The sequence below is a fragment of the Chionomys nivalis genome, chromosome 1 (assembly GCF_950005125.1).
Source record: "Chionomys nivalis chromosome 1, mChiNiv1.1, whole genome shotgun sequence".
Taxonomy (NCBI): Eukaryota; Metazoa; Chordata; class Mammalia; order Rodentia; family Cricetidae; genus Chionomys; species Chionomys nivalis.
Genome location: NC_080086.1, coordinates 50,009,506 through 50,036,500, shown reverse-complemented (window position 1 = coordinate 50,036,500; position 26,995 = coordinate 50,009,506). Strand labels below are relative to the sequence as shown.

At 46.8% G+C, this 26,995-nt stretch overlaps 1 protein-coding gene across 1 annotated transcript in view; it reads left to right on the top strand.

The window, feature by feature from the left end:
* Positions 1-233: 233 nt before the first annotated feature.
* Positions 234-26,995, top strand: part of Gxylt2 (glucoside xylosyltransferase 2) — a 93,033-nt gene continuing 66,271 nt past the window's right edge. Inside the window, exons 1-2 of the mRNA XM_057780440.1 lie at positions 234-599; positions 26,658-26,847. Coding sequence (XP_057636423.1) covers positions 319-599; positions 26,658-26,847 — 471 coding nt within the window. The 5' untranslated portion in view covers positions 234-318. The remainder of the gene's footprint in view (positions 600-26,657; positions 26,848-26,995) is intronic.

The following is a 26,995-nucleotide window of genomic DNA, read 5'->3' as shown; positions in this document are numbered from 1 at the left end:
GAATGAAGTGAATGAATGAAGGTGTGGCGAGCCTGCACTACCTGAGGTCTAGGCTCCTGGCAGCCGGTGGTGGGCTGCAGGGCCGCTACTCCACACACTACGGTAGGGAGGGCTGCTCCACCCGAGTCCTCACGGGCCTCCTACCAGCCCTCCCCCTCCTTCTCATCTCCTCCCCCTCCACCTCCTCCCAGTCCTCCTCCGCAGCCGCCAGCCTAGACCCCAGTCCCGGGCGAGCCAGCCTGGACGCTGCGCGCCGCCGCCGCCACGGGCCGCGATGCGCAGAGGGTCCCCGCCGTCCCGGGGCCGCCGCGCCGCACCATGAAGCTCCGCAGTAAGGCGGCAGCGCTGCTTCTTCTGGCGCTGGCCGTACTGCTGCTGGCGCTGCTGTCCTTGCGCACCCGCCGCGACCCGGAGCCCCCTGCGTTCCCCGCGCTTCCCGAGGCTGTCCCTCAGCGCCTCCACGCGCCGGTCCCCACGCGCCCTCCGGAGCCCCACGCCTTCCCCGGGGTCGCCGGCCGACGCTCCCCTAGGCGCTGGCCCCCGCGTCCGCGCCCCCGAGCCGGCCGCCCGCGCGCCGCCAGCCGCGAGAAGTTGGCGAGGTGAGTCGTGGCAGCCTGGATCCCTCCCATCTGGGGACGAGCGTCTCGCTAACCGCACCGGTGCCAAGTTCAAGGGCGGCTTGGGGCTGGTTGGATGGGAGACGCGAATTCCAAGTTTCACCCACTCTTAACGTCTTTCCACCTCGCGAGACACGCAGACCACCCTGGTGACACCCATGCCCCTCCATGAAGGGGTGTCAGGGAGAGTGGCTTGTAGATTTCGGGTCGCAAGTGTCAGGGCAAGGCGTCTGGTTGCATTCTTGCAAACATGTGCTCTTTGTTTAATTTTTCAAAAGCCATCGCCAAGCAACTGGAGCTCATTCTCTTGTTTCACGGGAGAATTCAGATCTTGATGGAGTTGGAAAAGTTGGATGTTGAGCCAGGACTGGCTTGCGTTCTGTGCAAGCTTTGGTACCCGCGTGCTGCCCGTAAAGCGGGCGTCTGGCTCAAACTGATTAGAAAGAAGTTTTGTTCTCGGACAGAGTGATGTGTGGCACGGGGAAGAGGCAGACTGGGGGTTTCCTGATCTCTGTTGGAGCTGCAGGACCGCCAAAGGCTCCCGCTGGGAAACCATCTTAACCTTCGACCCTGCCCTCTCCCCACACGAGGCGGTCCACGCGGCTGCCTTTCATCGCAGCTTTTTTATCTTTGGTCTTGGCGTTACCGGATGCCCTCAGGTTAGGGATTCGCGTTCTTCTCCTTTGTTGTGGGGACGGTTTTGAACAGTCCCTGAGTCTTGTAGTAGGTCTGTTTCCTCTGCTCTTTCTGAGCTGCTTTTTCTAACTGCCTTACAACGACCACATTCGCTGGCTCCTTAATTGCTTGAAACAAGTTGAAGAATTCTTTTTTTACCATAATGACGAAGTCTGGGCGCCTTTTTTTTTTTTTTTCATTTAACTGTAGTTAAGAGAAACATGAAACCTTAAGAAGGAGCTGGGTCAGCTTTTCTCTCTCTACTTGCAATAGCACATGGATATGTCGGGGGAGATAGTACCCTAGCAATCTCTTAATTTTTATTACTTTTTTATTACTTTGATTGTTTATTTTGTGTGTGCATGTTGAGGGAGGCATGTGTGGAGGTCAGAAGTCCTTGTTCAGAAATGGTTTTATCTTTCCACTTGGTATGTACTCGAAAATGAATTCAGGTCCTCAGGCTTGGCAGTAGGCACCTTTACCCTCCGAGGCATCTTGCCACCTCCCGAGGAAGCCCTTAAAGTTCTTAGAATCCTTCTTGAGTTCTGACTATCCACTTTTAAAAATCAGGCTGTTTTTGTTGCATAGTTAGTAGGATTTTTCCTCCTCCAGTTTGCTGGGGTTTCTTATTTACACTAGATTGTTTCAGAGTTAAGCTACAAGTTCATTGTGATAAAAGCTGGCATCACTTAACACAAACAGTGTCAACTGCACTGTGTAAAGATAGCTATTAATAATTATACGCACACTGCAATCCATACAGTAACCCTTTGATAGTGGTCCACAAACTTCCCAGTATTAGAACTGTTGTACAGCATCATGAAAACTCGTTTCAAATGTAGGTTCTCAGACCCCAGCTAGCCCTCCGGAATCGTAAAACCTGGGAGCAGAGTCAGTAATGTGTGTTTTCTCCTCCCTCCTTTGCGCTGTGTGCACATACGTGTTTGTGCATATGAAGACCAGAGTGGACATCCAGTGTCCCTCTCAATTCTCCCCGTCTTTTTTATTATTTTATTGTATTTTGAGACATGGTCTCTCACGGAACCAGGAGCTTGAAGATTTGGCTGCTGGCCAACTCTAGGGAGCCTCCTGTCTCCACCTCCCCAGAGCTGCAATTACAGAAGCTGGGGATCTGAGCCTAGGTCTTCATGCTTGGGCCTGCCCGCATGTCATTAATGGAGCCATCTCCTCAGCTTTGCTTGAGGACACGTCAGAGTGGCAGAGCTGCTCCGTGACGCACCCATGAGTATTATCAGTTTTAGAGACTCTGAATCAGAAGGGCTGTTTGTGCAGGACTTGCAGGTAAGAGTTAGACCAGGCCAAAGACCAAGGCAGCCTGGGGCTGGGAAGAACCTGCTGAGCCGTTGCTGCCAGGCCACAGTCTTGCCTGCAGTTATCACTGCACGGAAGCTTTTCTAAAGAAGCATCATGGATTCTTGGATGTGTCTCTTCCTTCAAGATGTTAGGAACGTTGGGGCAGCATCCTCTTGTCACGATCTGAACAAATTGGCTCTGACTCACAGGAGATCATGAATAGAATCCCAATGGGCCCTAGAGAGAAGGTATATTGCCTCAGGCAACAGGATCCTGGAAACCATTTTTCTTTTGAACATATCTCCTCGATGATCACAGAAATGATGTCCAATGCCAGAGGAATAAAGAACTAATTCACAAACTCTGAAAAGTGCAAAGAAACTGCCATCAGGCATCTCGGGATTCAAATGCATAAACAGTCGGACATTTTCTGGGGGCTGCTTTCTTTCTTTTGCTGCCTCCACACCAAGGGTAACTCAAGGTTCAAAGAGAAAAGGGAGCCGGCGGGCGAGATCCCCACCGACTCCTTTATTGCTTTTCAAACTCTGCCTGGGTGAAATTTTTGTGGTTGAGAAGGAATTTCATCTAGGGAGGGAAGAGAAAACCTTGTGGCTTAATCTTTTTACGTGGCCAGAATCCAGAGGAGATAGAGGCTGCGTGATCTCATGTCTCCTTCATGGTGAGGGTCAGATTTGTGGTTGTAGTGAGCAGAAAACTTGAGGGTGGATGGGACCCAGCCGGCCACCTGCTGACCACTCAGTGCCCAGGCTGGCCCCCTGAGGGCCCTGCTGTAGTGAAGTTCTGCCACGTCAGTGTGGGGAAGGAGGCCTTTGCCTTTCACATCTTGTTTTCATTTTCAGCGCATTTTCCATGGGCTTGCCTGGTGAGCAGGCAGACCCTACAATTTCCGAACTAGCCTTTTGTGTGCAATCTGTCCTGTGGTGACTTCCTTCTATCTAAACATGAGGCCATGAGGGACGGTCTGGGCTTTCAAGCCACGGATGCGATCTCAAAGTGGACATCATCCTGGAAGTAACCATCACTGTAGAGCCCAACAAAATGAAATTTGCCTTCTGTTTTGGCTTATTGGTGGTTTGTACCTGGCTGGCTTCCAAAGAGAATTTGAGGTGACTACAGTAAAAGATACATATGCAATAAAGTCATTAAGATAGTTGTATAAGAGGGTCATGGAGGGGAGTAATAAGTACTGTTTGCTAAAAATCGAGACCACTGTTACTGAAGGAGTAAGTGCTAAATTTAGCTGTAAGCTTCCTGGCAGCCAAAGGAAAAAGGGAACATGGTAAGCTGCCCAATCTTCAGTGAATGATAAGGACTTTGCTAAGAGATTTTTAAAAAAAATGAAGCTAAATTCTAAAGTAAGTGTTTTCCTTGTGAATAGATTTCAGACTTTACAAGACTATATTTCCATTTTGCTTCAGAAAACTCTTTGAGCCTTCACATGGAAAAGGAAGTTTAATGTAGCTGGGAAATCAGCAATATAAAAAAAAAAATTGAGCTGAGTGACGGCTCGCTGAGCCGAGCGCTTGGCGTGCCGGTGTGAGCATCCGAATTTGGATCTGAAGAGCTCAGGTCCAGCTGCACACGGTAACTCCCATCCCAGCTTTTATATGTTGGGATGGGAGGCCGAGAAAGGAGAATCCCCCAGAAACTTAAGGACTAGCTAGCCTGGCTTATACTCCTGTCTCAGACAGGGTGGAGGGCGAGGACACTCCCAAGGTTATCCTTCGTCTTTCCTTCACCTATAAAGAAATGAGCAGATGATCCACAGTTTCCTGAGATCTCTCCCAGCTCTGACGTGATGATCCTGTGATGAGCACATACGTTCATCAGCAAGATTGCACCCGTCACTGTCACGTGCTGTCACTCGCGAGATCAGCTCCACATTCCCTGCACTGTCTCACTGATTGCTCAGATTCAGAACGCTCCTTATTCTTTGACTTCTGGGGTAGTCTGTTTTCTCTTAAAATAGAGCTTCTTTCAGAAAAAAATTGCTGCAGGTATTTATTTTGTGTGTGCATGTGCATGAGCTTGTCACATTGTGCATGTGTGGGGGTTAGAGGTCAGAGGACAGCTTGTAGTAGCTGGTTCTCTCCTTCCACCATGAACTCAAGCTGTCGGGTTCAGCGGCTGCTGACTCTCTTGCCAGTCCCTAAAATGTGGTTTCTGAAAAGGACTTGGGCTCCCTCCTGGTCCCGTGATATGCCTCTGTCAATATAGTCCACAGTTGTTGGGCAAATGTTTCTGGCACACAGACTGCTAGGCACTTGCTGTGCAGGGGAGAATGGAGTCTCCGCCCTCCTGGCATTGGAAGGGAGAGAAGACAATGGAGAAGCTGCTGGTTGCACTTGGCCGCCTCCCCAGCCACCCCAGTGAGAGGAAACACATCCTTGCTCCTCACCAATTTCCTGCGGTTCCCTTTGATCTTCGAGATGAGTCTCGTCAGAGGGTTCATGCCTGAACAAAGGTCTCAATAAACAGGGATGATGTCATGTCGCAGAATCTATCTTTCGTCCTCTCAGAATTAGATGCTGGCCTTAGAGGATAGTCATGACCTCAAGGACTTGAGTGACATGTGTGATGCTATGTAGATTGAGTCTTGATTCTCTTCACAGCTCATTTTCTAATCATGTGTAAGCGCATGCAAGTGTGTGTATGTGTGTGTGTTAGATAGTTCAAGGACAATTTTCTAGACTGTTATTCCCTCCTACCATGTGGGTCTCAGGAACTGAACTCAATTTGTCCAGCTTGGTTGCAAGTGCCTTTACCGAATGTGACATCTTGTGGACCCTAGAATTCAGCTTTGTTGTCTGACATGCACGCACTCCCTCTAATGTTAGTCCTATTAGCTCAGCCACAAAACATGCTTCCCACCATCTCTGCCACCTTCCTGGGTACTGCTCTCCACCATCCTTTGGACCACTGCGGAAGCCTACTCTGGTTTGAGTGGGTCTACTCTAGCGCCCTCTATAGTTCATTTTCCATATAGCTATTGAAATAATCTTGAACAAGTTAGACCAAAACAGGTCACTATGTCAGTTTAAAGCTGTCGTGTGTGTGTGTGTGTGTGTGTTCCCATCACACTAAGAATAAAATTCTTGGGTGGGAGAGATTCGTCAGCCTGTAAAAGCATGTTCCTTGTGAGGTTCATGACATAAATTAGATCTTCATGATCCACATAAAATGCATTTCCAGCTATCCTGGGGTGAGATGAGAGGTGGAGACAGAATTGCCCAGAAAGTTGAGGACTAGCTAACCTGGTTTATGCAGCAAACCATCAGAAACAAGCGAGAGCCTGCCTTGGCAAGATGGGAACCCCCCCAAAGTTGTCCGCTCGCCCCCATACATGTGCATGTCCCCCCATAAATAAATCAACTTTGAGCCCTTGCCCATCTCAGTTTCTCTGAGCCCTGCCCTCATCCCTTTCTATTCTCCCTCAGTCACTGGACTGCATTCCTGTCCACATCCTCATCTAGCAAGAGGCCTCACTTTCAGGTCTGTGTTCCAATGTCCTATTAACAAAGACACCTTCCAAGCTGTGCATGGACACTTCCCATCCCTCTAGATCTCCTAGCTCATCGTGGTCCATAGTCTGTTTTCATTGCATCCAAAGCTGTGCAAGCATTGGGTTTGATTTAGTCCTCCCATCTCAGGTGCACTGCCTGCGTCATTAATCACTTAGCCCTGAGTGCTAAGGCAGAGATGACCTCATGGTGGGTACTCCGTGAGGATTTATGGACCGAACTAGAGAACAGAGGCAGGGTCCACCTTGTCCCAGCCGGTACCCAGCTTCTGTGACTTATAAGATCTTCCACTGCTGGGGTTCGACTGTGTTGATGAAGTCATATTGAGACATTCTTATTAATGTTCATTTAGAGTCCCTGTTCCAGGGTCCCATACAGCAGACTTTGTTGTATGTTGTCATCTTTTAAAGCTGGACACTGCAGTAGTTTCTTAGACTGCCTATTTCTGACAGGTTTGGGTGGGGCTTGCTTTTAGGTTTTGCCATAGGCGTTTAAGGATCTGGCCACCTGGGAAGAACACTGGTCAGTTATTTGGGAAGGTCTCCTTACCAGAATATTTAAAATAAATATTTTACTCACGATAGTCCAAGGTAATAGGGCTCTAGAAGAAAAACCATCTCCACAATAGCGTTTCTCATGTGTGCTCTGTCTACAAGATTCACAACAAGCTGGATGAGGTGGAACACACCTTTATTCCCAGCACTGACAAGGCAGAGGCAGGCAGATCTCTATGTGTTTAAGGGCAGCTTTTTCTATGTAGACAGCTCTAGGCCAGCCAAGGTTACAAAAACAGCAGCAGCAACAACAAAAGCCTACTAATTTGGGCCTGGTCACCTGACTGAGGTGGCACTTGCTGGATTTCTTTCTTTTTTTTTTTTTTTTTGGATTTTCGAGACAGGGTTTCTCCGTAGCTTTAGGTTCCTGTCCTGGAACTAGCTCTTGTAGACCAGGCTGGCCTCGAACTCACAGAGATCGGCCTGCCTCTGCCTCCCGAGTGCTGGGATTAAAGGTGTGCGCCACCACCGCCCGGCACTTGCTGGGTTTCTGCTCTGGGTGGTCGCCCTGTCCTGTCTCCCTTCCTGTTCTGTATACAGGAAGGAAACATGACCCACAGGTGAGGTGTGTGGAGTTTGCTCTGATCCTGGAAGGCCGAGTGTTGGCATGGCTTACTTGAGGTACTCCTGCAGGAGATTGGTGTCTCTTCCACTGGTCACTTACTCCCCTGTTCCTCTCAGTCTGAATGCAAGACTCTCCATGCTTTCTTTGGGTTGGGCCTTCATATGGCTGTTCTGTTGCTAAAACTGTTCCCATTTTGTCCACTAGGAGCTTATCCTGTCCTTGACTGCATGTCCCCTGAATGAATTTTTGGTTTGGCTTTTTGTCAGGTGGTCAATCAAGCCTGGGATCTCACATATAATGGGCAAGCACTGTCCCACTGAGCCACAGACAAGCCTGGTTTTATCTGTAGTTGGGAATTGGGTACTTCTTTACCTTCTGGCACTATGGTAACTTGTGTGTGTTGGGGGAGGGGGCAGGAATAGTACTTGTAACTAGGAGCTGGACACTAGGCATGCTCATTAATCTTGGGATGCTATTTCTTAGATGCCTTCAAGCTGAAAGAGCGAAATGTATATTATGTGTTTATACTTATCTGCAGATTTGCATACTTCTTAAATCTTTTCATATATGATCATCTATGTTTACGTTTAGCTAAACATGGGTTCCTGCTGATGTCTCCAGCTCTAACTTGTGAATTATCCTTGCCTCCTTCCCTCCCATATACAGGAGAAGGGTGCTTTAATTTCCCAGGAGCTCCAGTGGAGTTTCTCTCTCATCCCATTGTCTTTGCTTGATTGCCTGTAATTTGGAGGAAGGGAGTAGAAAGGAATGGAGGATCAGATTCAGGTCAGATCAGCTGGTTGATGTAAGCTAAGCAAGTCTCATCCATTGAGACTACTTGCGCCCCCTGGGGGAGTGTGTATGGTAGATGTTGTTCTTGGCATCTGTCTTAGGGTTTCTATTGCTGTGAAGAGGCACCCTGACCACAGCAACTCTTATAAAGGAAAGCATTTAATTGGGGTTGACTTGCAGTTCAGAGATTTGGTTCATTATCATCATGACAAGAAGCATGGTGGCATGTAGGCAGACATGGTCCTGGAGAAGCAGCTGTGAGTTCAACATCTGGATCTGCAGGCAGCAGAAAGAGAATGAGTCACACTAGGTCTGGCTTAAGTTTCTGAAACCTCAATGCTCCACCCCCCACCCTGTGACACATTTCCTCCAACAATGCCACACCTACTTCATCAAGGCCACTTGTCCCAATAGTGCCCATTCCTATGAGATAGTGACCATTTTCATTCAAACTATCATAGCATCCGATTTCCATTTCCTCAGTACCTCTGCAATTATTGTGTGAGCCACACTCCACAGATGAGGTAAGCCCAGATGGCAGCCCATTCTTTCTGTATCCAGGACCAAGCACACCAATTCCTTCATCTCTCTTGCTACAGTTACTTTGCCCAAAAGGATCAACTTACAACATTGGACAGAAGACTCCATCTTCTAGATCTAACTAGAGGAACAGCCCCAGCTGCTCCTGAGGAAATCAGCTGTAGGACGAAAGCTTCATGAGGGGCAGTAGAGAAAGGAAAAGAAGAAGGTGCTATATTGGTTACCTTTTTCATTGTTGTGACAAACTGCCCGACACAGGCAACTAGAGTGTTTCATTTGGCTCACAGTTTAAGGGTACAGTCTGTCATGGCAGTGAAGTCACTGTAACAGGAGCCAGAGACAGATGATCACATATCAGCTCCAGTCAGGAAGCAGAGAGCTGAAGGCTGATGCCCAGCTCACTTTCTCCTCTTGATGCAGTCCAGGACTGCAGACAGTGGAATGGTGCCGGCTTCAGTATGTATTAAATGTGACTCTTATTTGATACCATAACTATTAATACATGAAATATTGTAATCTTCTAGCAGAAATGTATATTGTACAATATGAGACCCACATCTTCCATAAGACATAAAGAATGCATTATCAAAATTATGACTTCTGAATCTGTGGACTCAGGAACTGAAGTCTGGAGAAGTCAGATAAGGATTGATGTAGAGCATCTGGTACAGGGCTCACTCACAGCCCTCCTCAGAGTATTTTGTTGACCTAGGGCACTATCCCTGTCCACCACTTGTAGGGAGTTAAGCCATAACTGAACCCAGATGCCTCTTGTGTGATTTTGAATACATCAATCTTAAGGAAACCTTGGCTTTCTCACAGGCTCACTGGTAAAATGAGATTATGCAAGTGAAATGCCAGCATAGGGTATGAAGTACCAGCATAGGGCACCAAGCAACAACCATAGAGCATGAAGTACCAGCATAGGTCGTGTGGTACAAGGAACTGTGTGTGCTAGTGAGGGCTCAGAGGCACATTCGAGCAGACTCTTCTGAAGGGGGAAGAGTTCAGACTTGAGGACACTGAGACTTGCCTTCCATGTGTATGAATGGTCGCAAGGCCCTGTCTCTTGACTGATGTCTGATAGAGTGGGGGAGACAGAACTCTTCATACTGACTCCTGGAGAGTTTGAGATCAGTATCCTGGCCAACTAGAACTTTGATGTCTCTTCAAGGACACAGAATCAGTTGGTTTAATCTTAAGAAAGTAGGGTGTGGGCTACATATTCCCTGAGAATTAAGCAGTGTCCTTGGGAGCCTCCGAACAGGATTTTGTCCCTGATATATCTCCTCAGGGTCCATGGCTGTGATGTGACACATGCCTTTGTGCTCTATTTCTTTCCTCTCATTTTTCTGAGCACTTCAAGTTCTTAACGTTGTCAGACTAGTGACCTTAAAGTTATACACATTTAAGTAATCAATTTTTTATTGACAGAGAGAATGGGTTAATGGAAACCCGGGTCATTTTCTGAGAATTTTATGAAGCACATCCGCCCTTTAATTTGCTTTACAACAAATTAGAGCTTGTATGCTGAACTGTCTCCCAGCCTGATTTGGGCATGAATACAACATATTTAGAGAAACATCAGAGTGTCTGATAAAGATAATATTTAATTATAATCATGATGTGTCGGGGACCATCCTTGACAAAAATACCACTTGCCATGGTAGGGACATGGGGATCAGAAACATAAGAAAAGAGTATGAAGATGCAAAAATAATAAAACAGAAACAGAATAGTATCAGGAGGGAGTTCCAGTGAATACTGAAGTCGCCCACATTTAATTTCTTATTGCTTAAAATGCCCTGACCCCAAGAGGTGGGAGTAAGATAAAAAAAAAAAAAAAAACTACATTAACATGATACAAGGAGATGAACACACCAATTGAATGTCGGGGCCAACATCCATAGTTAAACATTCTATTGCTAGGACAAAACAAGCCACGTTCACACCCTAGACCAAAACATTCTGTGGGCAAACCATTCTGTTGGTGGAATCCAATGTATCTCCTTAGGGGAATTGGGACCTTAGTTGGATCCTTAGACTTTTGTTTGAGGTAGAAACATATCTACTTCTCTATTCCTGAAATACAAGGTCTGGATATTAGCCACACCTGTTGACAATAACCTTGAGAGAGCAGAAGTCTCTGAGCTAAGCCTGGGTTGGACCTTTGTTTGAGGTAGAAACAGACAATAACCTTGAAGCGATAGAGGTAAGTTCCAACTCTCTGACCTTTGGTCAATGTGGAAATAAGCTCACATTTTTGGGTCTCCACAATGATGATAATGACTACTTCATCCTTACTTTATGCACAGAACTGAGCCAGGCATGCGGCACATGCCTGTAATCCCAGCACTAGAGTGAACGGGAGAGATGGAGAGAGAGAACACCATGTACGGTACTATTCTAGTTAGCTTTCTTCTGCATGATAAAAGACTGACCAAACCAAGGGAGAAAAGGGTTTATTTAGTTTATAGGTCACAGTCCACCATCAAGAGAAGCCAAGGCAGGACCTGGAGGGAGGAACTGACACAGAGGCCAAAAAGAAATACTGGTTTGTGCTTTGTAGTTTGCTTGGCCTGCTCTTATACAACCCAAGGCCACCTGCCCAGGAGTGACCCCATCACAGTGGGCAGAGAGTGGGCCCACCATATCAATCATTAATCAAGAAAGCACCCCCACAGTCATGCCCATGGATCAGTCTAAGGGAACTGATACTTAGTTCAGATTCCCTCTCCCCAGAGTTGACATTTGAAACAAACTATGACAGGTACGAAATGCGTTGTAGGGTCACTTCACTTAATCTCCACCGTCACCTGACAGGTCACTCCTGTCCCTGACCAACCCAGAACAGCTTCCCTAGCAAGCAGTAGGTTCCCAGACCCCTCCCCATCCCCAGTATCACTTCATCACAAACACAAACTGCCACGCAAAGGAGACAGAGGCCCAGTTACAGGTGTGACCAGGACCATCCTTCCCCTGCCCTGCCCTTCAGCTTTGTGTGAGTGACATTCTCAGGTGCTTTCCCCCAGTGGAACGGTTGCCACCAGATCCAGGCATGTGCCCTTGGGTCACAGGCACATCTGCACTCCCTGAAGGCCACACCTGGGACCTGTGCCTGCAACTTAAGAGGCTTTGGTCCAAACCTCAGGGACTGAGAACTGAAGAGCAGTTCCCCTAAAGTATAATTGAGGTGCCATTACCTGAAACTCCTAAGGATGACAAAGGCCAGAAGACATCCTGTGTCACCCAAGTGTCCATTTTATAGATAGAAAGCCCCAGGATAGAGGTGGTGAAAGCTTTTGCCCTAGATAGTACAGCCAAACAGTAGACCTATAAATTGTACCATGTCTATGAGCCTCCAAGATCAAAACTGCTAAACACATGCTGTTCTTGGGGACAAGAACTCTGAACCCTTTATTACTACTGAGAATACCTTTGGAAAAGATCTCTTTGATACAGTCTTTTCTTTTTCTTTTAATTGAAATGTATACTTATATAAAGTCAGTTTAAAAAAAGCCATCCCTTTTCAGCTTTAAAAAATTGTAGGATCAGTGAGACAGATGAGTGGATAAAGGTGCTTTTTCCTCTGAGCTCCACATGTGGGCTGTGACATACACGTACCTGCATGCCTGCATGTGCGTGCACACACACGAAACAAATGGTTAAAATCTTGTTATAAAAAATAAAATGTGCATATATTCACATACTTACATATATTGTATATTGTTCTTAAAAACTAAAATGTAACAGTGATTATGAAACCGATTATGACCGTTCCCCTTGTGCTTGTCTGTGTTTCCGAAGCTTTCTGTAATAGATATGTGTGTTATTGTTATGTGATACCCTTTGGGGAGAAGAACAAATGTCTACTGACCCTGATAGGAAACTATGACAGAACAAAGTAAGGTTACCACTGAAGTCCACTTGGGGGCATGGGGGCTCAAAGGCAGCTGTGTTACCAAAAGCCCACTTCAGCATTGTGACAACCCTCAAAAGCTAGAACCCTGGGATTCATTGGACAGCTTGCTGGCAGCTTGGCCAGTAGGAGAGTCCCTGCTTCTCAGAAGTCCCGACTGCTTGGGTGACCTTGGGGGAGGAGGCACGTTGTGAATCTGCTAACTTTCAGGGACTTCCTGAGAGTGAACTAACTGTTCACATACTTAGTGGAATTTTTTTTTAATTTAATCTTTAATGTGTATGGGTGTTTTGTCCTCATGTATGGGTATTTATGCCTACACAGGCCAAAAAGGGCATCAGATCTTGTGGAACTGGAGTTACTGCCATGTGAGATCTAGGAACTGAACTTTTGTTCTCTGGAAGAGCAGCTAGTGTCTGAACCACTGAGCCATCTCTCCAGCCCCTACATTTTGGGTCTTCATACACTCCCTCCATGACAGAATGTTTCAGCTTAGAGCAAGAACAACCCCCCTAAACTAGAAGTTTATAAATGACCGTAATTATGAAAATCTGGTTATTGACCTGAGGTATAGGAGGATGGGAAGTTCCTGGAGAGGCCATTTCTCCTCCACCTCCCACTGAAGGCGTGTAGGCCCATATTTCTATATGGTATGGCAGCCAGGCTCTGAAGCCATAGGCACCATTTGAGGTGGTCACGTAGCCCTGCAGACAGGCTGTCTCTGTCTAACAAAGGTCAGGATGTTGTTACTTTTTTCTTTGTAATTTGGAGGATGCCTTATAGAGATGCTGATTCAAGCCTACGTGACAGCTAGCATACACAGCAGACAGGTAGATGTGGACATGACAAAATGCCATTCACCTGGTTACCTAGGAGACAGGTATTTTCCCTCTCAGTTTGTGTGTTGGTATAAAAGTTGTTTGGAGAATAAACGTGGGGAGATCATCAGGAGGAAGGAGCCTGAGATGCCCTTCCATGATGACCGTGTAAGCTGTGTCTGATTATTCCTCGTGACTCTGTACCAGTCCAGTTAGGGAAAATAGTTATCTGTGTTGGGACCCACAGGCTCTAACAAAGGCAGTGACTCTTATTCTTTTTCAGGGGCTGAGATAAACATTTTCTGGTTCTACATAACCTCTGATCCTCCTCCCTCCCATGTCAAGTGCCACTTATTTCCAACTCACTCTGCTGGTTCATATTTCAGGAATCTAAACAACATCCTAATTTGAACAGAAGGGAGGGTTGAGAAATCAAATCTCCTGTGTCAGGAACAATTGCAAGGCAAAAAAAAAATGAATTTAGTGTCAGTCAAGGGACCAGCATGTAATTCTGAAGTAGAAAGAGAAGGAAAGAAAGATGTTAGGTAATGGCAGAGCATTGGATAGGTGTGTTGTAGGAATGATGCCCTACATAGGGTTACCCAGGAAGGCTGTGAGTCCAGGACTGGAGTCCAGCCTACCCTAGAGGCCCTGGGTGGGAGGTTTATTAGTCAAAAGTGCTTTTTCTAACTCACTTGTGTAGCATGTTTAGCATAATGATCAGAAGCATGACCTCTGTCCCCTAGACCTGCTGCAGAATATGAGCTTATCATTTGGAAAGGGCTTTACAGATTCCGTTAGCTAAGGATATCAAGAAGAAGTTAGACTTGGGAGAAGCCTAAGTCTGAGGGTTGGTGTCATTAGGAGAAGAAAGGACAAGTGACATACATAGACCAGGTGCACTGCTACATGCCTGTAATCCCAACATGTGGGAAGCTGAGAAAGGAGGATTACAGGTTTGGAGACAGCCTGGCCTACATAGCAAGCCTATCTCCAAAGGCAATATGTACATTAATTAAAATAAAATAAAAAATGAGGAGAGAAAGAATCGAGGGAGGGAAGGGACTCAAAACCAAAGAGCTATATGGGGAAATGTACCAGGTACAGCGACAGTTGGAGTGTTGCGGCTACAACTTTAGGAACTCTGAGCATTGCTGGGAACTCAGAAGCTAGAGAGACCGTGAAACAGTCTTCTCCTTATGTAATGGTAAAAATAAAACTCTACAGTTCCCAGAGGGGAACAGTGGTAGAAATGCTGCATGTCCCCAAGTGGCAGCAGTGGGCAGCAGGCATGAGACCACAGTGGGCCACGAAGGCAGCCAGGTCCCAGGCAGGGAGCCACGTGGCAGGTGAGAGACTGAGATGGATAGGCACATCATGCAGAGTGAGGTTGGATATTTATTTAGTGGGTTATGGAAGGAAAAGGGGAGAGGGGAAAGAGCAGAGAGAGGCAGATAAAGACAGAGAGAAAATGGGGAGAAGGAGGCACAGCAGCAGCTACCTCTTTGAGAGAGAGACAGAAAGGAAGGAGCTCAGACTGCAAGTGGAAGGAAGATCTGCCTGCCTTGGTGGTGGAGGGGGAAGTGGACCGGGCTTGTCTCTTAAAGGGACAGGACAGACCATTATACCTTACCCTTTGGAGGAAGCTTGGCCCTACCTATACCTTGATTATATCTCTTGGCAGCATAAGAGAATTATTTCTGTTGGGTTAAACCACCAAGAAGTGGGCAGGGAAACCTGGCCTTTTAAGTGTATTCCCTGGGTCTGGTTGCTTGCGGTGACACTCACTAATGGCACGGCATGTGTACGTGTGCAGAGATGTAGAAAGCAAATGCACACATATCCCCACATGGACGTGGCTACTCACTTCAGACATCAGACACCTACACTGCATTAGCCCTAGACTTTGTTTAGGCACACAGCCATGTTTCAGATACCATGAACCAAATTTAGAATGTACTGTTCATAATTAATGCATTCATCAAATAATTTTATTGAGCCCCCCCATGGCAGGCTTTTGGCATGCCTTTGACATTATTCATATTCTACCATGACTCCAAGGCAAGCTGTCAGCTTGGTTGTCTTGAAAGACTAATGATTCTTGATTTGACTCCAAACCACGGGTCATTAAAAGTGATTTAAAAGTCTAAGTAAGGTTCTCGGTGTCGTGTCTGCCTTCCACATCAAGGTCTGGTCACAGCTTCAGTGGGGAAGTGTTTGGTGTTCATTCATGTTTCTAAAGCCTGTGGATTAGGGCTGAGGGGACAGCTCTGTCAGTAAAGTCCTAGCTACATAAGGAAGAAGACCTGCGGTCCGTCCCCAGCAGCCCGGTGAGAAACACACACTTGAAATCCCAGCTCTGGGGAGGGAGACAGGCAGATCCCTGGCACTGCATTTGCTGGCCAGCCTAGCTGACTTGGCAAGCTCCTTATTCCAGTGAGAGACCCTGTCTCAAAGACCAAGATGGCTCCTAAGGAAGAATGACATTTTGAAGTGGTCCTCTGGTCTCTCCAGAATGACATTTTGAAGTGGTCCTCTGGTCTTTCCATATGTGAACACACGCACGTACACATGCACAAGTAAAATCTATGGATTTTCAAGAGTGTTTGTGACTGTCATTGCCCACATGTGACTTGGATGGAATTCCACATCAGCTGATTGCCTCCCCAGAGGCCGTATTTAGTGTCGCCATTTCTTCACCTACCACTCTGGTTCCTTCACATCCGTCTCTCAGACTCAGATAGCCAAATGGGTTCAGCGAAGCGTCGCAGTAGAGAAACATTTCCAGATTTCTCTTGCCTATGGTGAGTGTAATCAGCTTCTCAGACTTGATCTTCTTCAGGGCACTTCTGCCTTTCCTTCCCCGGGTAAGGCTCCTTGCTGGCAGTCTAAAAAGTGTGGTCTTGCGTGCTGCTTTCCCTGGCCCTATCACAGCATCAGGCTTGCCTGAGTTAATTCTGCTTGCCAGTTAAGGGGCACTCTGATAAAAGGGGTGACGGGAGGCAGCAGGGAAGAGGGGCCGAGCAGAACCAATTACCCGCTTTAATAATTCAGTGTGTTTCTTAGTAATAGGCTACAGAGTAAACAGCACTACACATAAATGCCGCTCTCCATTATTTATACACTCCAGAAATGGAAGTTTAATTAACTCGCACACTTGAGACTTCGAAGCGATTAAGGAGCCGCTTGTCTCAGACAGCAGGCAGGGGAGGTGTGGGAGCCTTGGCTCCCCTCTGAGCTGCCTCTGGGGTTCTAAGGATCATTTTTCATGTGAGTGTGGGGAGGCTGGAGCTGGACGATGGGGGCAGCGACTTCCAGGCTCGCTCAAGCCACATTTGTTATTGTTGTACTACCATGGCCTGCTTTCAGTTTTTTCCTACAAAAATCTATGTGATAAATTTGAGTGCATCTGTTTATTAATAACAGCACTGCTACAGTTTAATCCCAGTACTTTTAGACACGTATATGCCGTCATGATTTTTAGTTTATTTATAAAATTGTGCAACCGCCACCCCTGTTTAATTACAGAAAATGTTCACCGCCCCGAAAGAAACTATACCCACCGAGTTATCCTCACATTTTGCTGTTGTCTGTTTCCAGACATGTCCTAGTGCATATTGGTACTCATTCCTTTTTATTGTGAAATAATATTTCATTGTGTAGCTCAGCACATTTTACTTAAACATTTGTCTCTTGAAGGATATTTAGGGAGGGCTTGGTGATCATGGTTATTGCTGGTGTAGACATTTGTGTACAGATTGTGTGTAGACACATGTTTTCAGTTCTTGTACATAGCTTTGAGCGAAATTGCTGAGTCGGGTGGTGTGCCCTATATTTAGAATTTTCAGGAACTGCCAGTTTTCTAGGGTGTCTATCATAGTTTATAATGCCACCAGCTGTGCTGGAGGGCTCCAATTCTCTAAGTATCTTTATTTATCTTTGTGGTGCTGGGGATCAAACCCAACACTCTGCCTGTGCCAGGTTAGCAATATACCACTGAACTGTATCTAGAGACAGGGTTTCTCTGTGTCGTCCAAATTGGACTGAACTCACTGTACCTCAAACTCATGATCCTCCTGCCTCAGCCTCCTGGATCTGTCTGTCTGTCTTCCTTCCTTCCTTCTTTCTTTTCTTCCTTCCTTCCTATCTTCCTTTCTTTTTTCTTTTCTTTCTATAAAGATACCCCATGACACCAGGCATTGGTGAAGCAGGAGGCAAAGATAGAGGCAGGAGATCTTTGTGAGTTCGAGGCCAGCCTGGTCAACAGATTGAGTTCCAGGACAGTCAGGGCTACACAGAGAAATCCTATCTTGGAGAAAAAAAATAAACAAACAAAAGGCCAAAGAACAAAACCCATGCCAGTACTGGGAATGGCTGTAATCACACAGGTGGGTGATGATTGACAGAGAACAAAATGCTGTTCCTGGTTTTTGGCCGAGTCCTCTTCCCTCCAAGGTTCTGCTGGGGGTCCAGTATCTACTGAAGGAGGATCAAGCAATATTAGAACAGTGTTCAAGGCATAACCACACAAGACTGAGACTTGGCCATTGACATTGCCAGACAAGGGCTGGGAATGGAGAGGCTGTGCCATGGTGACCCGGCTCTGCACCGTCCTTCATCCCTGGTAGATGGGGAAGCAGTTATGTGAGACCCCAACTCCATGATCTCATTTCACAAGTGGCTCCATCCTGTTTGTTTTATTTATTTTCTCACGGCCCATTTTCTCAGGAAGGCCTTGGGTAGATTTGAGAAGCTAGCAAAACTAAGACTTTCTTAATAAGAGGGTTGATATAACCAGTGGTTCCATTTATAAGAACACAGTCTAAAGAAATAGTGTAGTGTTGCGGGAGGTCCTTCCACTCCTCCAGCCAATAGCCGCTGAGATACCAGCCCATTGGGGCGTGGTCTCTCTCCCTTTAAAAAAGCGGCTACTTCCCTCCTTGCTCTCTCTTTGCTTCCTGCTCCGTTTCCGGCGACTAGACTCCCTTCCTGATTGCGCAGAGGGCTGTTGTCTGGGACGGTGATCTGTAAGTTTTTCCCCTTTAAATAAATACCACCCTATTAATCATAATTCCAAACTGGTGTGGGATTGTTTGTGACTTAAGCCTTCAGTGCAGAAGAAGAAAAATCTACTGGCTAGAGCTCTTTGGCACAAGCTTTTGAAATAATATAATAGTTAGAAAGAATCAGTGAGAAAAATGATTGTAGGTAATAGTGTTTCCTTGGGTAGGATAGTGGATAGCCATTAAAAAAAATGGTTATGCAACCTTAAAAAAAGAACAAAAAAAGAAAGAATCAAATAAAAATAGCAATTAAAATTATATGCATACTAGACATGCTAGCACGTGCTCTAATCCCAGCTCTCAGGAGGCAGAGGCAGGTGGATCTTTGTGAGTGTGAGGCTAGCCTGGTCTACATAGTAAGTTCCAGGACAGAAGTGAGACCCTGTCTCACATGTATAAACCACACACACACACACACACACACACATACACACAGACATGCTATCAAGCAGCTGTAAAAAAAAAGTGTGTTCAATTGAATAAAGACCCAATTGCAACATGAAAAAGTAAAAAATGCATAGAAATTTTCATCTGATAACTTTAATATTTTATATAATTTTTAATATTTTAATTACTTATTTGGGAGGCACAGTGCATGTACATTGTAGTACATGTGTGAAGGTCAGGGGATAACTTGAAAGAGTGCATTTTTTCTTCTACTATGTGGGTCCCAGGGGTCAAATTCAGGTCATCGAGCTTGAGCCTTCTTGCCAGCCCTCATATTTTAATAGATTGCATTGTATGGTTTTCAGCTTCAAATGTACATTATTTTCATCTTTTTCCTAAGGATAAATGTCTATTTGTACCACCTTCTATGATATGTAATGTTAAATATGTGTTGTAAAACACAATAAAATACATAATCATCAGCTGATGGGAGAAGGAACTCAGATCCATGATAGAAGATAAATGACAGCATGGAGAACAGAATCTGTGTTGGATGTCACAGGGAGACGATGAAGGTGAGCTTGTGGAGGGCACAGAGCTGCAGGATCAGGAGGCTGGAGGCCCCTACTGAGTCGGGGCTGAGTCCTCAACAATGATGTTGGGCACCTAGCTGGGCAGAAATGCTGTGACCCAGAACTAAGCCACAGTGGGTGAGGAGTGACCTGGAAGTAGATGGATGATACCAAGAGGGGAGGAGAGGGAAAATGCAGGGGAGTTCTCAGTGCCCTTCACCCTCTGGATGAAGACACTTGCCTGTGTCTGGTGATGACCAAGAGAAGCCAGGAGTATCCTGCTTCCTCTCCTAGGTGGGGCAGGTATCAGGAAAAAGTGGTGCCCTCCCATGTAACATGAGAGCTGGCTTGCTCCTTGGGGTTTCCTTCCTGCCCCATACCCCACAGCCAGCAAACCCAAAGAAAATCGCACAGAGAGTCTGCATTAATTATAAACCGATTGGCCCATTAGCTCAGGCTACTTATTAGCTCTTGTAGCTTATATTAACTCATTATTCTGATCTATGTTAGCCATGTGGCTCAGTACCTTTCACAGCTGGGGAAGATCACATGTTGCTTCTTTGGTGGTCTGGGCAGGACTGGGGGAAGAGCTTCCTTCTTCCCAGAATCCTCCTGTTCTCCCTGCCCCACCTCTACTTCCTGTCTGGTTTCCTGCCTATGCTTCCTACCTGGCCAATCAGCATTTATTTAAAACATGATTGACAGAGTACAGATAATTCTCCCACACCACTTCCCCCTCTTTTTTTGGGCCAATCACTTTATAATTAATGCAGACCCTCTGTGTGATTTTCTTTGGGGCTTGCCGGCTGTTGGGTACCAGGCAGGACGGAATCCCCAACGAGCAAGCCGGCCCTCATGTTACACTCCCGGGGTTTTATCAAGGCAAGAGAAGGGAACACTAAGCAAGAGCTGAGGTAGGGCAGGTGTTGCCAGCATAGGGCCAAAGGTAAAAGGTCATTGAGCGCATCCTGGCTCAATGTATGTGTGTTGCTAAGCAACCTTCAGGGGCTCCCCCAAGACTGTGGCATCAGACTCTCTCTCTGTGTCTCTCTGTCTCTCTTTCTCTCTCTTCTCTCTCTCTGTGTGTGTATTTACCTGATAACAAACAACAGGCGAGTGTGCTTTGCCAGGCAGGGAGTCTCCCACCATCTACGGTATAGACCATTTCTTCCAGTCACAGCTGGAGACATGATGGGAGGTATGGGTCAGAGTTGTGGGAGAAGGTGACCAGGAAAGAGGTGATTCAGTGGGTATTTCAAAGGATGAATCAAGGCAGAGTGTGGTAGCCATGTCCATAATCCCAGCAATTGGGCATCAGAGAATCAGAAGTTGAAGACTAGTCTTAGCTACACAATAAACTCTGGGCCAGCCTGGGCAACAAGAGACTTCATCTCAACAAACAAACAACAAACAAACTGGCTGGAGACATAGTTCAGCTGGTACAGTCTTGTCTTATAAGCAGGACCTGGGTTCAAACCCCAGGACAGGCATGGTGATGCAGCACCCCTGTGGTTTCAACACTGGGATGCAGACCCCTGAGCTCCTGGCCAGTCAGCCCAGCCTGATAGGTGAGTCCCAGGCCAGTGATAGTTCCTGTCTCAGAGGGACAGTGCTGAGGATGTCCTCTGGCCTCCATACATACCCCTCACCCGTGTGCACATGCCCCTGCGAACAGTACACCATTGTACATGTGCACTTATGCACACATCCACATCCACACAGCAGATTCCCCTACATTCTGAACAGCAAATGTCTACTCCAGTTGCCTTTTATAAAACAAGCCAGAGCGGAGTTACCATCCTACGTCTGGCCAAGTCCAGAGTCCTGAGGGGTTAAGAAGTTCCAGTTTCCTGGACAGAGCTCCTCAGATCCTTGCCGATTTGGGGGACATTTGAGAGGTGCTGAGTGTGCTGTAGGTGGGAGCTGGTGAAAGGCACAATGTTGCTGCACCCCCATTCTTCATTATTCATGTGACAGCACACCACGGCTGCCTGTGACCCAGAGCCTGGGGTTTGTACTGTAACATGAGAGGGAGCAGTGGGGCCAGCGAAGGTCTTTCTAAATCCCAACCACTGGTGCTGGACCTGGCAGCAGAAATGGCTTTTTCATTACCTGTTACCAGATACCATGAATTATGCATGCCTAGGCCCTTGTTTTCTGTACAGCACAGGCCAAAGCACTGGAGCTTCAGAGAAGCGAAGAGATGGTTTGCTCTGCCTTGGGAAGAGGGAGCTTCCCTTCCCTCCATCCCTTCTTTTGGATTTGGTTTTAGGGGTGGGGGCCACAGCCTCGGCATGCTAGCTAAGCTCTCCACCACTGAGCACGTCCCTGCTCTACAAACTTTCCTCAGTGAGATAAAGTATTTGCCCATCAGTTTGGAAGGCACACACACAGATATAATGAAATGAATTTCTGCCTGCTTAACACTCAGCTTAAGAATTGCAACTTTCGGGACTGGAGAGATGGCTCCACCTTTGAGAGTGTGTGTATGCTGTTCTTACAGAAAGCCTAAGTTCAGTTCACAATAATGTGGCTCAACCTTATCTGCCTGCAACCCCAGATCCAGAGGATCAACACTTTCTTCTGGCCTTTGCTGACATGTGTACACACACACACACACCACATACACACACACACATTCACTTAAATAAAAATGAATTTATCCATGAAAGAAAAAAAATACAACTTTTAGTTAGCCTCCGGAAATAGCTACTGTTCTGTATTGAAATATTGGTATAATTTACTTTTACTCCATATACATCAGCAAATAAGATACAATACTCCTTCTTTCTCTTATTTAAGGGGATTTAAATAAAAAAACAAATAAACATACAAAATGGTACCACGCTGGACGTCATGATCATCATACACATGATAATGGATTTTCTTTTGCATATTTACATGGCAGAATTTTTAGATTCTAAAAGGTCAATAGGACCAAGAGCATTAGAGAATAAGGATCCTGGACGAAAATGGACGCCAGCAAGTCTGGTGCTTATTTAACCCCCAGAACTGCATTTAAAGCCCCAGGAATCAGCGCCACTATGCTATGACAACACTCCTTCTTGTGTTGAAATCTGACTGTGACTATCCTGTTACAATCCGCAGACTTCTTCACTTCCTCCTAGGCCCGTGTCGGAGTCTGCTGTTCTAGGTTATTCTTTTTCCCTGCTTTATGGTAATCCACGCTCTTACCATGGCACGGATGTTGATGATCTTCTTTGCATGGTCATTGGCTTGTTTTCTACACAGAATTGTTCTGCATGCTCTTGCATGGGATTATGCAAACACGCAAGAGTTTCTGCAGGTTATTCATGGGGGAGTCCATGTGGAAGAACAGGGGGTGTGTTAACTTGACAAATAACTCTTTAGGGTTTGGGCCAGTGTCCACTGTTCAGGACCAAGCTGTCTGTTCCCTGCCCCAACCCTTGAGAGCTCATCAGGGACATCCTTTTATTTATTTTGCCATCTACCCCAAGGTATCCCTTTTTCTGTTCTGAGGATGGAATGGAAGGTCTCTTGCATGCCAGGCAGGTGCTTTACCACCGCACTATATTCCAGCCCCATTTGTCATTACCTTTGCAACACACCCGTATTCCCAAATACAGGGCAGATTTTAACCAACTGATCACATTGAGTCTTATAGCGTTTTTAATACTTGTTTGTATACATGCGTGTGCAAGAGTGTGTGTGCATGTGGCGATAAGAGGACAGCTTGTAGGAGTTTAGGGGTTGGTTCACTCCTTGCACCATGTCGTTCCAGGGACTCAAACTTGGGTTCTCGGCTGTGGCTACAAGAAACTTCTGCTGGAAGAAACATCTCGGAGGCTCAGAGTGTTATGGGCCTTTTGGCTGGTCCTTAACCATGTATTTAAATCATCATCTTAGTGCTGTTCACATGGTCTCTCCTCCCATCCACATAAGCTAGCTCATCGAGAACTGGCTTTAATAGTGGGCATGACTCCTCCATGAGGAAGACCTGTGGGTGTGTGAGTCCCGAGACGCGGGGTCCTCACGGTTTCCAGGCTCATACGGACTTAGTTTCTCCTCTGCCACTGTCCCCTAGAGATGCTGTGTCCCCACTGCCCAAAGCCTCTGATGGATTTCTTGTCAGGGCGGCCTGTCTTCCCTTGCCTGGTGTCACCCTGCACAGTCACCCACCGTGGATGAGATCCCACCCTGTCAGCAGTATTCTGTCACAACCTTTTTCACCTAAAAGATATTTTTATTTTATGTGCATTGGTGCTTGGCCTGCGTGTATGTCTGTGTGAGGGTGTCAGATCTTGGAGTTAGAGACAGTTGTTCGCTACCATGTGGGTGTTGGGAGAATTGTATCTCTCCAACCCTCACTTTTGACTTTTTCTGCAAGGTACTTAGGGATTGTCCCCCCGCCTCCATGGGTGTGTTCATGTGTGTATGGGACATGTGTGTTTGGGGACATGTGTGTATGGGGACATATGTATATGTGTGGAGGCCGGAAGACAAGCTTGGGTGTTATTGCTTAGGCTTCATCCAATTTTTTTCCCCTGAGACTGTTTTTTGCTTATCTGGAACTCAACAAATGGCCTAGGTTGGCTGACTGTTGAGCCCCAGGGACCACCTGTCTTTCCTACCTAGTGCTGGCATCACAAGTGGGCAACACTGTGCCTAGCTTTTCTTAGCCAGGTTCTGGGGATCAAATTGAGGTTCTCCTGCTTTCAGAGCAAGCCCTTCACAAGCTGAGCCCTGGTACGGGAGAATTGTCTGTATTCTGTCAATCATGTTTTAAATAAATGCTGATTGGCCAGGCAGGAAGTATAGGTGGGTCAACCAGACAGGAAGTAGAGGTGGGGCGATGAGAACAGGAGAATTCTGGGAAGGAGGAAGCCCATTCCTCCCAGTCCTGTCCAGACCACCGAAGAAGCAGGATGTGACCTGCCCCACTGAAAAAGATACTGAGCCATGTGGCTAACATAGATAAGAATAATGTGTTAATATAAGTTACAAGAGCTAATAAGTAGCCTGAGCTAATGGGCCAATCAGTTTATAACTTATGTAGACTTGTGTGTGATTTTCTTTGGGGAACTGGGATGTGGGAACTGGGCAGGATAGAAACCCCAACAAGCAGCAGGCCCTCATGTTACAGAGCCCTGTCTCCTTTTCAGTGTTATTTCTCTTCTTCCCTTGTCCTCTGGAGTGACTTCTCCATCTTTGCTTGGTTCAGCTCTGTTCTAGAATACTCTCTCACACATAATGGGCCTTTAGTAAAGAATTGTCCATAAAGGAGTGGGTGGTGGTTAGTAAAGATAAAAGAGAGAACACTTTGGAGAGAAATTAGAATGAGTGAAATGAATGAATGTCCAAATGGCTTAGTTAGGTTTCTATGGCTACAACAAAACACCATGACTAAAATGCAAGTTGTGGGGTGGGGGGGGTGGGGGAGGGTTTATTTGGTTTACACTCCCACATTGCTGCTTAACACTGAAGGAAGTCAGGACAGGAACTCAAACTGGGCAGGATCCTGGAGGCAGGAGCTGATGTAGAGGCCAGGTGTGCTACTTACTGGCTTGCTTTCCCTGGCTTGCTCAGACTACTTTCCTACAGAACACAGGACCACCAACCAGGGATGGCACCACCCACCATGCCCTTCCTCAAGGATCACTAATTGAGAAAATGCCTTACAGCTGGATCTCATGGAGGCATTTCCTCAACCGAGGCTCCTTCCTCTCTGATGACTCTAGCTTATGTCAAGTCGACACACACAAACCAGCCAGTGCACCTAGAAATACACTGCATGGACTGAAATAAAGCCACGAATGGGGACAGAAGTGTGACTGAATGTGTATTGGTGGCAGTTGAGATGTAGTTAGGATTCCTAATTGGCAGTTTGTGTTTGATCTTGAAGGCAGGTAAGCCTCACCTGATTCTAATTGGAAAACTAACAAGACCAGCATCTTGGAACCCCACCGGCACCCCCACACCAGTGAGGACAGCACATTAGGTTGGGGACTACAGGTAAAGCTGAGATGAACAGACCTCCCACGGGGCTGTCTGTCACGGTGACAGGGGAGAGAAGTCAGTGGCCGCGTCTGAAAAGAATAGGGGGACTGGAGAGAAGTGAGCGATTCATAAAGATACCATCTTTGCTCGTGACTCCCAAAGTTAGTGAAATCCGAGAACCAGCTGCATCTAGCCTGGGCTGAGCCACCAGGCCACACTTCTGCCAAGCTTGCTCTTAAGTAATCAAACTGGGACACGGTCCAGGATGCTCCACCCACAGCTTCAACTTCCCTCTTGGTGAAAGCAATCTGGAATGAGCCTGCAAGCGCGCCAGAACGGGGCGGGTGTGTGTGTGGGGGGGGGGGAGGCCGCAGAGTGAACAGGAAGGTTTTTGGAAGGAAGGTGGCGTTTGACATCCAAGTTCCCCTGCTCTCCAAATCTTTCGTGCGAGTAAATTGCGTTCATTTGTCTCTGGGCACCTTTTTCAGCCCGACTTCTTCCAGCTTGCCTGCAAATGTTTCTCAGTGGTGCTTTTGAGGCTTGGCTTCAGCTCCCTGGCTGGGACCAATCTTTATTCCTAGGAAATAGCTGGATGATGATCCTAGACTCCTGGATCCCATTTCTCCTCCCAGCTGTTCATTTGGTATTGGATACCTTGATGTTCGCAGGTTCGCGCACCTCCCCCCTGCCTGCTTCTCACTAAGCTGAGTCTCACACCCACCACCTCACCCTTCCTTGACCAGACAGGATTAACACCTGTTTCTTCAAGGCCACCCTGGGACACCGTGGGCGTGGGGGCGTGTAAGTTGTTTGCTTCCTTCACCTCTTGCAATTACACAGCTTTCCTTCCATCCAGCAGTCACGCATTCCACCGCAACCTAAAAACCTCCAGATGAGGGGGGTATCATATTTCGAGGTTCACATGGGAAAGCCACGACTCACCCTTCTCTTGTTCAAATTGCATCAAATCTAATTTCCATGGCCCTGTGCTAGTGGGAACCCCACAGCCCCCAGTCAGCTGTCAGAGTTTGGAAATGATATTTCCAAACACAGTCCTGTAGGCAGCCAGCAGGCACTAGACAGCTGAGTGCTGGCAGAAAAAGCCCCAGACACCTATAGCCATCCAAACAGTGACTCATCTCATTATGGCCAGGATAAATATGGGAATAAATGGTATTTTTCTAAAAGCAGGAAGAATTGTCAAAATGCTTATCACTTTATAAAATATAACAGATTGTGCCTGTTCATGTTTTGAAATGTTCCAACCATTCAGTGTGTTTTTTTTTTTTTTAAAGTTTAGCTTTTTTTTCTTCTTTCTAGGAGGCCTGGCGAAGCTAGGAACTTGCACCCCGTGCCACCCGAGCTCTGGATTCACCTGGCTGTGGTGGCCTGTGGTAACCGGTTGGAGGAGACGCTGGTCATGCTCAAGTCAGCCGTGCTCTTCAGCCACAGGAAGATGTGCTTTCACATCTTCACGGAAGATGCGCTGAAGCCTGAGTTCGATAAGCAGGTGAAGCGGGTAAACGGAGGCACAGTGTTTGTGGGAGGGCTGTTAGACCACATTGGGTGAGCTGACAATGCAGATCACAGCTGGAGCTGGCTGCCAGCTCAGTTGCTGGAAGACCTTGGATCCTTGGCTTGGGGCATTGCTTTGTTTG